The 13,419-nt window shown below is 37.5% G+C and overlaps 2 protein-coding genes across 4 annotated transcripts in view; both read right to left on the reverse strand.

Annotated features, from left to right (window-relative positions):
• Positions 1-128: 128 nt before the first annotated feature.
• On the reverse strand, positions 129-9,779 carry LOC132705215 (conserved oligomeric Golgi complex subunit 1-like). Of its 3 annotated transcripts, none has more exons than XM_060675693.1 (12): positions 9,545-9,744; positions 9,324-9,491; positions 9,131-9,270; positions 8,945-9,081; positions 8,693-8,891; positions 8,537-8,639; positions 8,319-8,485; positions 7,998-8,267; positions 7,712-7,919; positions 2,290-2,581; positions 1,374-2,000; positions 129-268 (listed from the first exon to the last, which is right to left on the reverse strand). In XM_060675693.1, exons 1-12 carry the CDS (start codon positions 9,679-9,681, stop codon positions 167-169), a joined length of 2,550 nt encoding a protein of 849 aa, XP_060531676.1. In that variant the 5' UTR covers positions 9,682-9,744; the 3' UTR covers positions 129-166. The 3 variants fall into 3 exon arrangements, 2 of the variants coding, with proteins under 2 accessions (XP_060531676.1, XP_060531671.1); XM_060675688.1 differs by having other exon boundaries at positions 7,712-7,940; XR_009619365.1 differs by having other exon boundaries at positions 152-268; positions 1,268-2,000; positions 7,712-7,940; positions 9,545-9,779.
• Positions 9,780-11,535: 1,756 nt separating this feature from the next.
• Positions 11,536-13,419, reverse strand: part of LOC132705187 (ras-responsive element-binding protein 1-like) — a 71,885-nt gene continuing 70,001 nt past the window's right edge. The window contains 2 exon segments of the mRNA XM_060675639.1: positions 11,536-12,529; positions 12,532-13,304. Of these exon segments, the coding sequence (XP_060531622.1) occupies positions 12,168-12,529; positions 12,532-13,304 (1,135 nt within the window). The 3' untranslated portion in view covers positions 11,536-12,167.

A 13,419-nucleotide genomic window follows, 5' to 3' on the forward strand; every position in this document is an offset into this window, starting at 1 on the left:
TTAAACTTTATAGATGAGTTATTTTTTATATGTTACTATTTTTAATATTTATTTTTAATTTCGCCGCGGCCCCTTTGAATGTGTCAAATAAAATGCGAAGTATTTTTTTTTGCTTTGTTTTATTTTCCTTAAAGCTTTAAAAAAAGAGACTGCATTATTTGGGACATTAAGAGAACCAGTCGCTGGCGATGCCTCCGAATATGGAAGTGGCGAGCTGTCTCGAGGAGAGCGACTCGTGGAGCGTTTTCCCGGGGGCTTTCCGTGCTTCCTGCAATAGAAGAAACCTGTTTATCTGGCTTGAAAAATATTAATTTGCCTTAGTTCAAATACGTGTTTAAAAACATATCTCTAACAGCAGCACTAAGAAAGTAAAAACATGTGGTCAGCAAATATTTTTGCAAAATAGCATGAATCTCATTCACTGAGCGAGGTGTGACAGGGACATCAGAACTGACAAGCGCCTTAAAATGACACTGCGCAAGCTTGGTCAGTGCATAATTGGCTATTTTAAAGTAGAAGATAGAAAATTAGTTATTTTGTAATCTATGATATTACAATATTAAAATCCCACAATAATAAAAGTCACTTGGAAAATCAAGAGATCACGATACTTTGATATCAAAGATAGCAACTTCATATCATTATGATCAGTAATTACTGACTTAACACGTTTGCTAACATTAGCCATTTTAATGCATGCATATGCAACCCTTATATGACTCAGTTTGCAGCAGCAATTTATTTAGTTATCGCATCGCAAAACAGAAAACAACCATTACAAGCACTCATCAATAATTCGAGAAAATACTACTTCTCACGCATTTTCGACACAAGTAGCAGAAAAAAAATGTCCACCGAATTGTAATTAGAATTTTTAAAAATATTCACAGCATTTCATTAAAAAAAAAAAGTTGGCTACTGTCCTGGCACAATTGAACACCCTGTATACATAAAAATACTAGAGTCAAACGTTTTTGTATTTAACTTTTTTTTCTCAGTGTAGTACTTATTGAGATAAGGTGTCGGAGTATCTTAAATGGACATAACTAAAGTAAAGAATTTTAAAATATGTTCTCCTCAGGCTTGATGAAGGCTTCCAAAGGTCAGGTCAAATGTTACACCCAAGTCTTTAAAAGTGTCACATCTTAAGTAATAGCTTAGCCGGTTGAAAAAATACAAAGTGCAAGTAAAAAAATTAAACGATTGTTATTGTTAAAGTGTCGTAGTGATTACTTTAGAATTCTAGCAAACAAAAGTCTACCCTTACCTAAACTTAGGTGACCCATAAAAATGTTGATGGGAACGACCATTCAGTATTGAAGTACCGGAAGAACCATATCATGGAACTACAAAGCATCAAAATATTCACCCACCTTAATTTCCAGGTTACCGGAAGGCGGGGCGACCTTATGCGACGGCCCTGTGATCGGCAACAACGGAAACCATGCGTCAGACGACGGTTTACTTAATGCAAGTAGCGACGGCGTTATTTCTTGACTTTTGTGCTTGGCCGGCACTGTCTCAGTGGCGTGCGGCTGAGCGTTGTAAGGCACGAGACCCCCGAACATCGTCTGAAGCTGCCCGACGGCCTTCTTCACGTTATTCTGTAGGTACGAATAGAAGACATCGAGGTCGAATGGGTCGATTTTTTGTCTTAGCTCGTCGCAAATGCGCTGAGCGTGGCCCCCTACATCTACGTTTTCCCTGGGAACGCAGAGGCTAACGAAAAATCGCACGTCAAACAAAAACTGCAGCGCTGTTATCTGGTTAAGGGGTTGGGAGACGATTTTTTCATATTCGGCCAAAATGACGCGCGAGTTCCGCATTAAAAACTGGTCGTGTATGGAATTGGGCAGAGTAAACGGTAGTATTTGCGCGAGATCGGCGTTGAGCTTGGCCAGAACGGTTACGAGCGAAACGCTAGGCCTGAGCGGTACCCTGATATGGGATTTGAACGTTTTCTCCTCGGTTTGTTCCTGGATCTCGATCTCATCCCACTTCTGAAATTAGACCAAAATACGATTTTAACGCCGAATGTCCCCTAAAGGTCCGTTTATATGCGTCAGTCGTGTGACACGTGTCAGTCGCCTGTAATATTTTCGGTGTAATTAAATAGTAAAGATAGAACCTTGTGGTTTTTATAAAAGAAAAGTTCCACTTAGTTCCGAAGCTACAGGAAACAAATTTATTAAGATGTGCACAGGTGTCTCAGCCATTTTTAAAATATCACCAAAAAATGAAGCATCTAAGCATAAATGATCGACCAGCACTATAAGACATTTTACGTACGTATAATTCCCGAATCATTTTTTTCGGACTCGTGTCGTTCATCTCTCTGGAAAGATGGACGGTGACTTTTACGCAGGCGTCGACCCAATTCCCCCACAAACGGTCACTGGACGACAAGAAGTCGCGGCACACGCGATTCCAACCGGTAGCGTCGCCGTTAAATTGGCAGGACCTAACGAAGCTTGTGCACATTTCGCAAGCAGCGCCCAAAAATCTCGCAAAGAACAACGATTTCGATACCTTGGTCACGTCCATGTCGGTACTTATTTGCTCCTCTATAAACGCAGGTAACCTATGATAAAATTTAAAAAAAGGGCGTTGCGTGTAAAGGTATTACTGGATTTTGGAAATGAACAATATTTGAATGTACGTTCAATAGGGTTTCTGACGAGACCTGAGTGCCCTAGATGCAAAACTCGCTTTCCAACAAAAATTTGAAAACACTCTCTCTAATACATATTAACGTATTTAAGTATTATGGGGCAAAATAAAGGAGGAGGTAACTTAGCGGAATAAGATCCGCTTCCGCTTTCGTCGGTTTCTCGTCTCTAAGAAACAAATGCCAGCACATTACTTTTCAGATAAAGAATACAAGTTTTAACGTCAAATGGTTATAGATATGGTTTTTGATTGGCATTATATAGACCGGATATTCAAGTTTTTTCTTTTTATAATAATTGTCAAATACTTTCCTTTACTCATTCTTTCCAGTACTGATTCATTAGACATTCTGTAGATCCCCAGAATTCTCCTGTATAGCCACATTTTGAAATGTTAGAAGAGTAGAAGAGTGTCGAGAAAACGTAACATCGAAGGATTGTGATTGATGTTTAGGTTCACATTGTGGCTTTTAAACAGTTTTAAAATTTAATTAAACTTTGTCTTGCTTCTTTTATTCGGCATTTAATCTCTCTAGAGTGGCCCCATTGCTCATTAATAATCGAATAATTGAATTTGGGCCATATTTCTAGCTGAATCTGCCTGATAAACAGTTTCGGATGTCATTTTTACTTATTATTATGAACTTGGTTTTACTTATATTCATTTTTAGACGATACTGGTGACTGGCATCGTGAACGTAAAACTTCGAGATATAGAATAGCATATTATGCAACAAGTGCGGTAAAAGGCATTTGACTCACGAGTTTATTTGACACTAGCGGAGCGAGTGTTTAATAAACGAGTTAAAAAGTTTACCGAACGTGTTGCATACTATACTTTTTCTACAACCGTTAGATTTTGGGTACATTTTCGCAAAACAACACGAATACATTCACTGACATGACCGTCAGAATTGACAAATGTCAAAATTCAAAGCGTGGGAAATATCTCCGAAAATATCCGATTGCTTCCAAATCCGTGCGGTAAAATCCCGGAAAGAAATGTCCGAAGTGGCTCGGATTCGTGGGAAAGGAAACTGACGTGGTAAAGTGACGCTTCTCGCACGCTAGATCGGTGGGTAATTAGGTATGTTACAGGCGGGAGTAGAAAAATTATTTTTTTCAAAAGTCAAATGGTTTAGGTTTAGTTTAGTTAGGTTTAGTTTCCCTCTTGGTCCAAGCTTCTCAACTTTTTCCGTCAATTCAAAAATTTTCCACCAGCACTTCCCTTTCTATTTATTCACCCCCCCCCCCCCCCCATATCGCAAACACGGGGCCGTTGCTGAATTAATTAGATAAATTTATCATTATCCATCATTCTACTAATCAACGAGATGCATATACAGTTAACTAAATTCTCATCAAACAATATCGCGTTCGTACGTTCAACGACACTTCCGCTAGAGTGTATGGTATTCAACCTACTATTCTATGTGTGGTCCGCCCTTCGCAAGTGGACTCCGCAGACGGAAATTCCGCCTTTAGACCGCCATGTGTGGGATAGGACTTAGCATGACAAACTGGTTTAAAACTTGCAGTTGCATTCGCACTCTTAGGTCATATAGCTACTAGATAATATAGTGACCCTATTGCGGTAAAAATTGATGCGCCCCAAGCGGCATTGATATTTTCGTAGACAAGATTTTCCACGCATGCCTCTACATCGACGATCTGTTAATGGCACTGTTGAATGCCTCAAGGTCATTTGTTAAAAAGGAGATTTAAAATCTGGCGCGTCCTCAATTTTTTTTATTATTATATATTTTTCTTATAGTTTTTTGTATTATCGGCATAGGCTATAGGCTAGACTACATCTCTAGTAGCTATTTGCAATTTTCTAAAAATTGCTCGAATTTTCCACCTGTGGACATAATAGATAGCCAAGCAAATCGTATTATTGATCCACATTAGCAATGCGGCAAATTTAAGATTTTCACATACAAAGTTGTAAAAAAAAATAAAAACAAGATAGTTTTGTAGTTGGTGTGAAGGGCAAAAATACAAAAGATCTAAAATTGCCAGGGAAAAGATCTATTAAATATTATATTCCAACAACTCCTGCTGAAATTACTTTCCTTAACAGAGTTCAAAACGAACAGGTTATGAAAAATTTTGAAAAATGGAGAGGAGATCGCATCCTTGATAAAACTGACCACAAAAAGCTGACAATAAAAACTCATTATTGAAATCAAACCGGTACTCGTATCATATGTGACCTAAGTATAACAAAAATTTTGAATAATTATCATTCAAAGGTTCAGAACTGTGTGTCAAATTGGGGTTGATACATAAACACCCGTTCGAATAAATTGGTTAAGGCTTTCGCGGCCCGTTGATAAGCTATTATCTTGATTCGGGTTTAAAGGCCGTCGTCGGTTGGAATTACTTCCTAACGTTTCGCTAGCACGAGGTGCGAGCTTCTTCAGAGGTCCTTCCATCTCCGATGTCTACGTCTACGTCCAACATCGGAGATGGAAGGACCTCTGAAGAAGCTCGCCCCTCGTGCTAGCGAAACGTTAGGAAGTAATTCCAACCGACGACGGCCTTTAAACCCGAATCAAGATAATACCCATTCGAATATTGGATTTGGTTCCTCAAATAGTGTTTGTTTAAAATCAAAAGAGAAGTTAAAAAGTAGCAGAAAATGTAGCGGTATTTTCCTTGTATGTAACGCAAAACGCTACTGCTAGGTATCAATAGCGGTTGCAAAGCGTTGTGTTTGTAGCCCATGTGGCACCAAACGTTTCCGCTGCAGTTTTGTAACAGTTCACAACAGTTTCGTTCGTTGAATGCGACCAGTGCCCCAGCTTTTGGATCAAGTATTACTGAACTCGATATTGGCTGGCAAGTAAAGGGTGACAAATTGTCAATAATTTCATTTCTAAAGACGCATTATGGAGAAACATGGGAAGACAACCTTGATTTAACTTTTCTTTAAAAAGTCTCTACACCTCTACACCAAGACATTACTCCTGAAAATGACTTTGAGAATGGCGACCGCAGCATTGAACTATACGATATTAATTTTGCAGGATAAATGCTATTTTTTGTCTTTTTAACAATTTTAAAAACATGCCAATAAGGCCTGTAGTTTCTTTTGTAACAGCACCATCAGTAAAATTCTCAACAAGATTAAGAAAAATTTTAGAATATCATATTGCGTTTAAACCTAGATATGTTATCAAAATTGGTTCAAATTAATTAACAAGGTATTAAAATTCCTCCTAAGGCAGTTCTAGTTTCATTTGACTTTCAAAATTTATTTCCTAGCATTCCACCAATTAAAATAATAAACATAATAAATAATAGACAATATTCTCACTTAGAGACAAGACTTGCTAGATAGTTTAATACTTTGTTTAGACCAAAATTATTTGTTAATGATTAATGTTATATTGCTAAAGAAGAATTAATTATGGGTAACCCACTCAGACCACTCCTTGCAGAAATTTTTATGGACAATTCAGAAAATATCATACATATGATGTTTTTGCTTGTTTCACTGGAACGGAAAGACAACTGCTTGTCCTTTTTGACTCATATTAACTCCATATATAACTGTATAAAGTTTACCATAGAGAGGGAACTAGATAACTCTTTAAACTTTCTGAACTTAATGATAGCTAAACTACAGAACAAATTAGATTTTTCAATTTATGGTAAACCCTCACACACGGACACAATAATACATAATAACTCATATCACCTTTACACACACAAAATGGTTGCTTTGTATGCTTTTATCCACAGATTACTTAATATACCATTTTCCACAAAAAAAATTTTGGAAAAGAATTAAATATTATTAAACAAATGGCTATTAACAATGGTCACCACCCTTCTGTGATAGATAAGATTATAACTAAAAAGCAGTTTCTGAACTCTATCTATCCCATATTACGCATCGAACCCAAAACAATAAAATATGTAGGAGAGCCTAGCAAGAAAATTTCGAAACATCTATCTAAATTCTGTCTTAAGATTGCTTTTGAAACTGAAAACACCATAGAACATTTTTTAAAAAACAAAACTAAATTCCGAAAAACTCAAAAATTTGGAGTCTACAAGTTGAAATATGGATCCTGTCCCAAAATTTATATCGGACAAACGGGTAGAAGATTTAAGAAACGCATTAACGAACATAAAAGGGCGTATAAAAATAAAAGTTCGGATTCTAACTATCATTAAATAACTGAAAATCTGAACATTTTTTGTTTTAATTTAATTGTGTTAAATGAATTTTCATCAAATAAAAGCCACCTCAGTCCAATTTAGGAAAAGGTTCCCTATGTCTACTTATTTCATTGGTATTGATAACCGCCTAACCCATTGGTTATACCAATCACGTGACGTTGATTATACTAACAAAACAACGGCGGTTTACAAGAACTCGTTAAAGGTTTTTCGTAGTTTTTCCATGTCTATGACTTTATTTACAAACTTAAGTAGAAAAATCAGGCAATAACGCTTGTGTCTCTCTGGTTTTGTGTTAAATTTTGCGCGTTCCCCTTATGTCTCCCAGTGCCAGATGCGGCCCAACTGCCGAAGGTTGTGGGATGGATTAGTACCTTGCTAATTCTTCCAATTTAGGTAGGAGTCATCCGCATTTTTTAGCAAACTTTCAGGCTCCCTCCCTTTTGAACAAAGCTGCCGCTTTTCCACAAGTAAAAAAATACAACATACAAGTTTTATGAAATGCAACAATTATATTTATTCCTTATTTTATAAAGCTATGCTACTGTCTTATAAAATTTTCATGCTTTTTATGACAAATGCGGAGTAACTATTTACAAAAGCACTTATCTTATCTAGTGCTTTTCAAATTATAAAATCAGGCAAAACCTATTTCTAGTCAGTGCTTTGGGCGTTGCAATGTTCTTTTACAAAATATGATGGAGTTTAAGACTTCGCTATTTCCATTTTGTAAGATTTATATATGAATAATAGTGTTTATATAACATCATTCATTTCATTGAATTTTTGTCATAAAGAAAACACTTCTCCACTTACACACAAATTTAATATTTTCGAAATTCACTTACCGTAGTGAGTAACTTATGCATTCCTCTGCTAAATGATTTTCCAATTGGGCACCATCAACATATTTCCTACATTTACCGGTGGCGACAAGTCCATTACTGGAACTATCAGGCACTTCAACACCATACAAATATGGCGAAACATCTTTTAGCAGTGCTAAATATTTTGAGTCGACTGTCCCACAGAGATTTATGAGGTTTTGGGAAAACCCTTTGGTTTTCATAGTTAAACCTGTCAAATCGGAAATTACACATAAATAAAAGTGCAAGTGTACTAAGAAAAAAGTACCTGTGTGACTTGGATCTGCTTTATCAACATCCGAATGCTCCTCAGTCCAGGCGTAACTTCTTAAATCAACCTCAAAATCCTTAGTTTTAGCAATTTTTTGAAGCACCGCAGTAACATCACTTTTAATCTCTTCTGTGTTGCGCGAAATTATACTGGAGATAAGGCTTTTGGCTTTGGAGGTCAACAAATCTTGTAAAAAGTACTGCCACATGTCAAAGCTTTCTGGAAAGTGCAAATCCACACAAATTTGAATCCAGTTCTCAGGCATCTCTAGAAAATTATAGTAAATACAAAGAAGCTCCCATATTTATATGGAATTACTAATTTTATTATACTCCTCACGAATCAGCTGCAAAGCCTTGACAGTAGTTACAGATTGCAGAGATTTTTTTAATCCCTCCTCTACTGATTGCTTCACACAGAGTAGCCAATTATTAACCAAGCCTTTGGCATTCAATTTATCCACTTGTAAAACTGGGGATTGAGGTCTAAAAGGAGTTTACTCGATGGACTTGACATGGACCTTTGAAAATAAATACCTGTATTGCCTCACCACATCTGGGATATAGGAGAGCAAAGGGGTAACTGGCATTTGAATATTTAAGTAGTCCTCGTTATTCTGCGTTTTGCCTTCTTTAGCCTCTAAAAACAAAAACAATACCACTAATGTTCAACGATTCACTTGAACTGATTACTAATAAAGCAGTCATGGAATAATATGACACTCGTAAGTAAACACCTAATCACTGCCATAACTAACAATCTTATACTAGGATGTTGGGACGAAATAACACCATCCAATGCTGCCTTTCGATGTTCAATACATTTCTCCAGTATTTTGAGCCCCGTTTGATTCTCCAAAAGCATTAGGGCATTCAAATTTTTACTGGCTTCCTAAAACATCCAATTTGGTAATAGCGAACCCACATTGACAGATATCAATTCACATCTGAGTTGATTTCCATATATTCTAACTTTTCAGAGATGTTTCGGAAAACTTTGGACTTAAGACTAGACAAATTTTGCTTCAAATGTTCCAATAAATGTATATTCGTTAAGTACCTCCAATCAGTTAAGTCCAGACCTGCAGGAATAACTATTTATATGTGTATTTGCTAGTTAAATATTTATACCCATGTAGATATGTTGGGCCAACAAGCAATGTTGTGCTGCGATTAAATTGTCTTCTTCTTCAATAGCGATCCATATTTGTTCATTAAGAGAAATTGCTAATCTCAGCTGAATTATCAAAGTACGCTCTTCATTCTTTCTTCTGCAAAATTGCGACATCTTTATATAAAGTCCTAAGCTCATTTACTCACCTACTTGAGAAGGATAGTATCACGTGTAGCATTTGTTTTAGGTGAATCCGGTGCTGTTATTAATATTTTGCATGTATTCGTAATTTGGTCAATAGTTTTAACAATGTCTTCGGATATAGTTTTCATTGACTTTATGGCATCTGAGGCGGCTAGTATGTCTTTATAGCGATCCCTTCATGACAGTTTTTCGTTAGATTTGCCACAACAGCGATACCCGTTACTTACCCCACCATAGACCGAAGTTCTGATCGTTTTTTGTCAATTTCCCCATTTATTAATTTTTCTATCTCTATAATTTCATCTACACTTTTCTCCTCAAACAATTTGTCAACATCTAAATCAATCAGAGTACTTCTCGGCATTTTTACCTCAAATAAACTTTATGCAAACAACCGTTTAACTTATAACCTAAAACTTTTTGCTAAGATGTCAAATGTTTATCTGCAGTGTGTCAACATTCATTATAGTAACGGCCATGGACGGCTTGGTCGATCTGTTTTAAAGTTAAACCTCGTTTAAACTTTGCAGTATTTTTAGAAGCTAGGAAAAAAAAGCAAACAGGTTTATTTTATATGACAATTTATTTAAATAGCGTAAAAGAAAAGGTACATAACAAATGACAATTTTCCGGGTGCACATTTCAAACCAAACAACTTAAGTACATCGTAATATGGCATAGACAATAATTTACAATGATACAAACATGATGGTCAGGGAAATACCCGCGATTAATCTAACGATAACCTCTTACGAATCTAACATACTTTATTGCTTCAAAGACTCTAAAAATAGCTTTTCATCCGAAGAAACCTTCCACGCGGAAATAAGGGGTTTTCATCAAAAGCTCGTAATAAGACACGCGGTGTGAACATGTGTGAAAAATACATTATACAATGTGCAAACAAAAAGAAAAACCTTACGTCTAGCTTTTATAGAGAATTCGAAGCAAAAAAATGTTTCAAATTATTGAATTACTTTACCGATTTGAAACAACTTAACACTAAATTTATCTACACTTGTTTAACGATGCAAATAATTGCTTTTTGTACAAGCTTGCAATTAAATAACAGACAACAGCTGCCGACAGTGTTGCCATCGCTAAAAATGTTTTACCCTCCCGACATGTACGCGAACATTAATATAATTGCATCATTAAACAATCACTTGAAAGTATCGTCCGACCCTACCAAACAAACGAAATAAAAAAAAACGAATAAAATTTCCAAATTTTCATAACACATTATTCGAGGTGCAGTTTTAATCTTTTTAAGCTAATTATTTAGAACGCTCGAGAAACCTCATGTATAAATATATATTTAAAAGAATAGATATATTGCTTGTAAACTGTGTATATACATAAACTTTGAGGCAACAATGTAAGACACATTATTTTTCTATAAGATATAAGGCGAATGCACTACAATATCTATGTACACACCCAAAATCTTCAGTTTTTCGGCGACCGCGATGCGGCAACGCCGCACAACCGTGGAATAATTTACTTTTTGGTATACCTAGACCGTATTCTGTTAAATTAATATATGTACAAAATACAACGAAAATGGAAAATAATTTATAACATACTCAGATATATACGTAAAACTGTCTACTAGTCTACTACACTCTAAATCACTCGATTTTTGATTTTGTCATTAAAAACGTCATAACAAAAGTTAGATAAAATAGCAACATTCGCATCGAATGCTTATATTATTGGATAAACCTGACTAGAGAAAATCGATATTTTATATCATTACTTCACGTAAAACCCTACACCTTAAATAAAACAGAAAATAACCGAATAATTTTCGTTATGCAGTTCGAAAATATATGCGTAACACGGCTCTGACCTGTCCGAAATAAATGGCGTTTGTGACGCTACCATCGGCACAATTCTTTTCGGTTGTTTTCCCTTTCTGCGCGAGTACGGAAGCCAACACGATGTCCCGAGGCGCAGACGGAGCGATCCAGGCAAGTGGCAAATATTTAGAGTGTGAACTGGATCGATACTCGATAATCTCTTTGGCAGTAGCGGACCACAGAGAGAAAACGTTTTTTGCGAACCTGTTGATTTGATTTAATTACTGTGTAACCTAGTGAAAATGTGACTATAACCTCACTTAAGCATTTCGGGTCGTTTCGTCCTTGTCCATTTGGAAATTTACTTAAAACGACAATATATGCATAAATAAGCGAGCAGCCCAATGTTTCATAAACACAACAACAACATAATATGGAATATGCATCGTTGATAATTTTTAATATTTTTGTCAAGTTGTCAAGCGTTTAGCGTTTAGCTTGTTTTTTTTTGTTTACTTTGAAGCCGTAAGGAGGATTTGTACCTTTCAGCTTTTCAGGAACAGTCTAATAAATTAGTTTACAATTAGGATACCTATTGCACTTTGCCATTATTAGGTTCAAGTCAGTGGAATATGAATCAAGTGGAAGAACTTGGACTCGTCCAACATTTTAACCAAACAGTAAGTGAGGTTACGGTTTACAAAAGCATTTATATGTGTTTTGAGATAAATCATCTACTATTTACTAATGTTTTGTGTTAAGTTTTCGGTTTTTATTTTTGGAGTTTTTGATCTATTTGATCTATTGTTTTAAAATATTAAAGGCGTTAGAGCAAAAGTAGAACATATTGGTATCTAGTGAGAAATCTATTAGAATTGTGTGTCAATATTCGGTCGGGCAAACCAACTCCCTGAAATAAATAATAGCGTAACGGTCATCGCTCACACCTGTATCGTCCTGTTTCTACAGACTTCGTGTCGGCTCCGTTTGGCGAATACCAAAAACCCATTCAATTTATTGAAATAAAAATACCCCCAACCCTGCTGCGTTACTTAATGTTGGGTTTCACGCCTAGCAGTTTAGCTGCGTCGTCAGCAGTCGCGTCCAACACCCGATCTATGATCGACCTGTCCCTAATTCCCAACAAGTTACTGATAAGATCACCCTCGTTCCCGTCCGACTCGTCTGTCTTTTCGCCGTTCTTTTTCTCTATCCCTTCATCCTCGCTCCCGTTTCCATCCTGATCCGGACCTCCATTAACGTTGTGTTTCTTTCGATGCCTCAACATACTGTGCTTCAGGGTGAACCTACGCCTACAGATGTCGCAGCTGAACGGTCGTTCACCTGTATGTGTGCGCATGTGTCTGCGCAGATCTTCTGCGGACCAGAACCTTCGCATACACCATGCGCTTTCCGGTTACTGTAATCTGGGAACTTGCCCCGAGCGTCTTGGTCGTCGTCGTCGTCATGGTGGGCAGCATCATCTGGTGTAGTCGCATTCGTATCCAACGCATTCTTGGACATCAGCAGATCGTATTCGGAAGCGTGCTTGTCCCTGGTATGGTCTAAAGCGTCGTGACGTTCGGCAAACGAACCTTCACATAAATGACACTTAAAAGGCAGATCAGAGTTGAGCGTTTGGTTTGCGTGCGGTTCGACGGGGAACCTGCCGTATCCGATTTGGTTTTCCCATTCGTTTTTAGTCTCAGTTTGGGTCCCTCCTTTCTCGTCCTCAGAACTGCCAGCTTCGTAACCCTGAGCTTTGATGTCGTCGCCTTGCGCATTGGTCGAGTGTTTGCCGTTGATGTGTTTTTTCAGGTTGGAGTACGTGGAGAAAGTGCTGCTAGGGCAGCTGGAGCACTTAAACGGCCTCTCAGGTACGTTCCGCATGAGGTAGCCTGCTGCCGCCGCTGCGTTGCCAGCCACCTCGTTGGTGATGGTGGTTGCCGTGTTGCCGTGTTTTCGCAGCAGGTGACGGTCGCAGTTGGATTTGGTGGTGAAGAGGAGAGGGCAGTGACTGCACTTGAACGGTTTCTGACCGGTGTGGGTGAGGATGTGGCGTCGTAGAGAGGAGGTCCAAGGGAATTTTCGGCTACAATACGGACAGCTGACTCGATTGGGAGCTAGAGAGTACGCGGATTTCTTCTTGGCCGGTGCTGCGGTTGCCGCAGTTTCCGATTCCGATCTGGAAAGAGTGTCCGGTTTAGGCTAATGGTTCAACCACACAAATTCACTCTTTAGTGTTGCAAGAAGTTTGAGGAATACAAGATCTTACAAGTGTTGACTTAACGATAGAAGGA

Source organism: Cylas formicarius, unplaced genomic scaffold (assembly GCF_029955315.1).
Source record: "Cylas formicarius isolate icCylForm1 unplaced genomic scaffold, icCylForm1.1 PGA_scaffold_10__41_contigs__length_53128322, whole genome shotgun sequence".
Classification (NCBI taxonomy): Eukaryota; Metazoa; Arthropoda; class Insecta; order Coleoptera; family Brentidae; genus Cylas; species Cylas formicarius.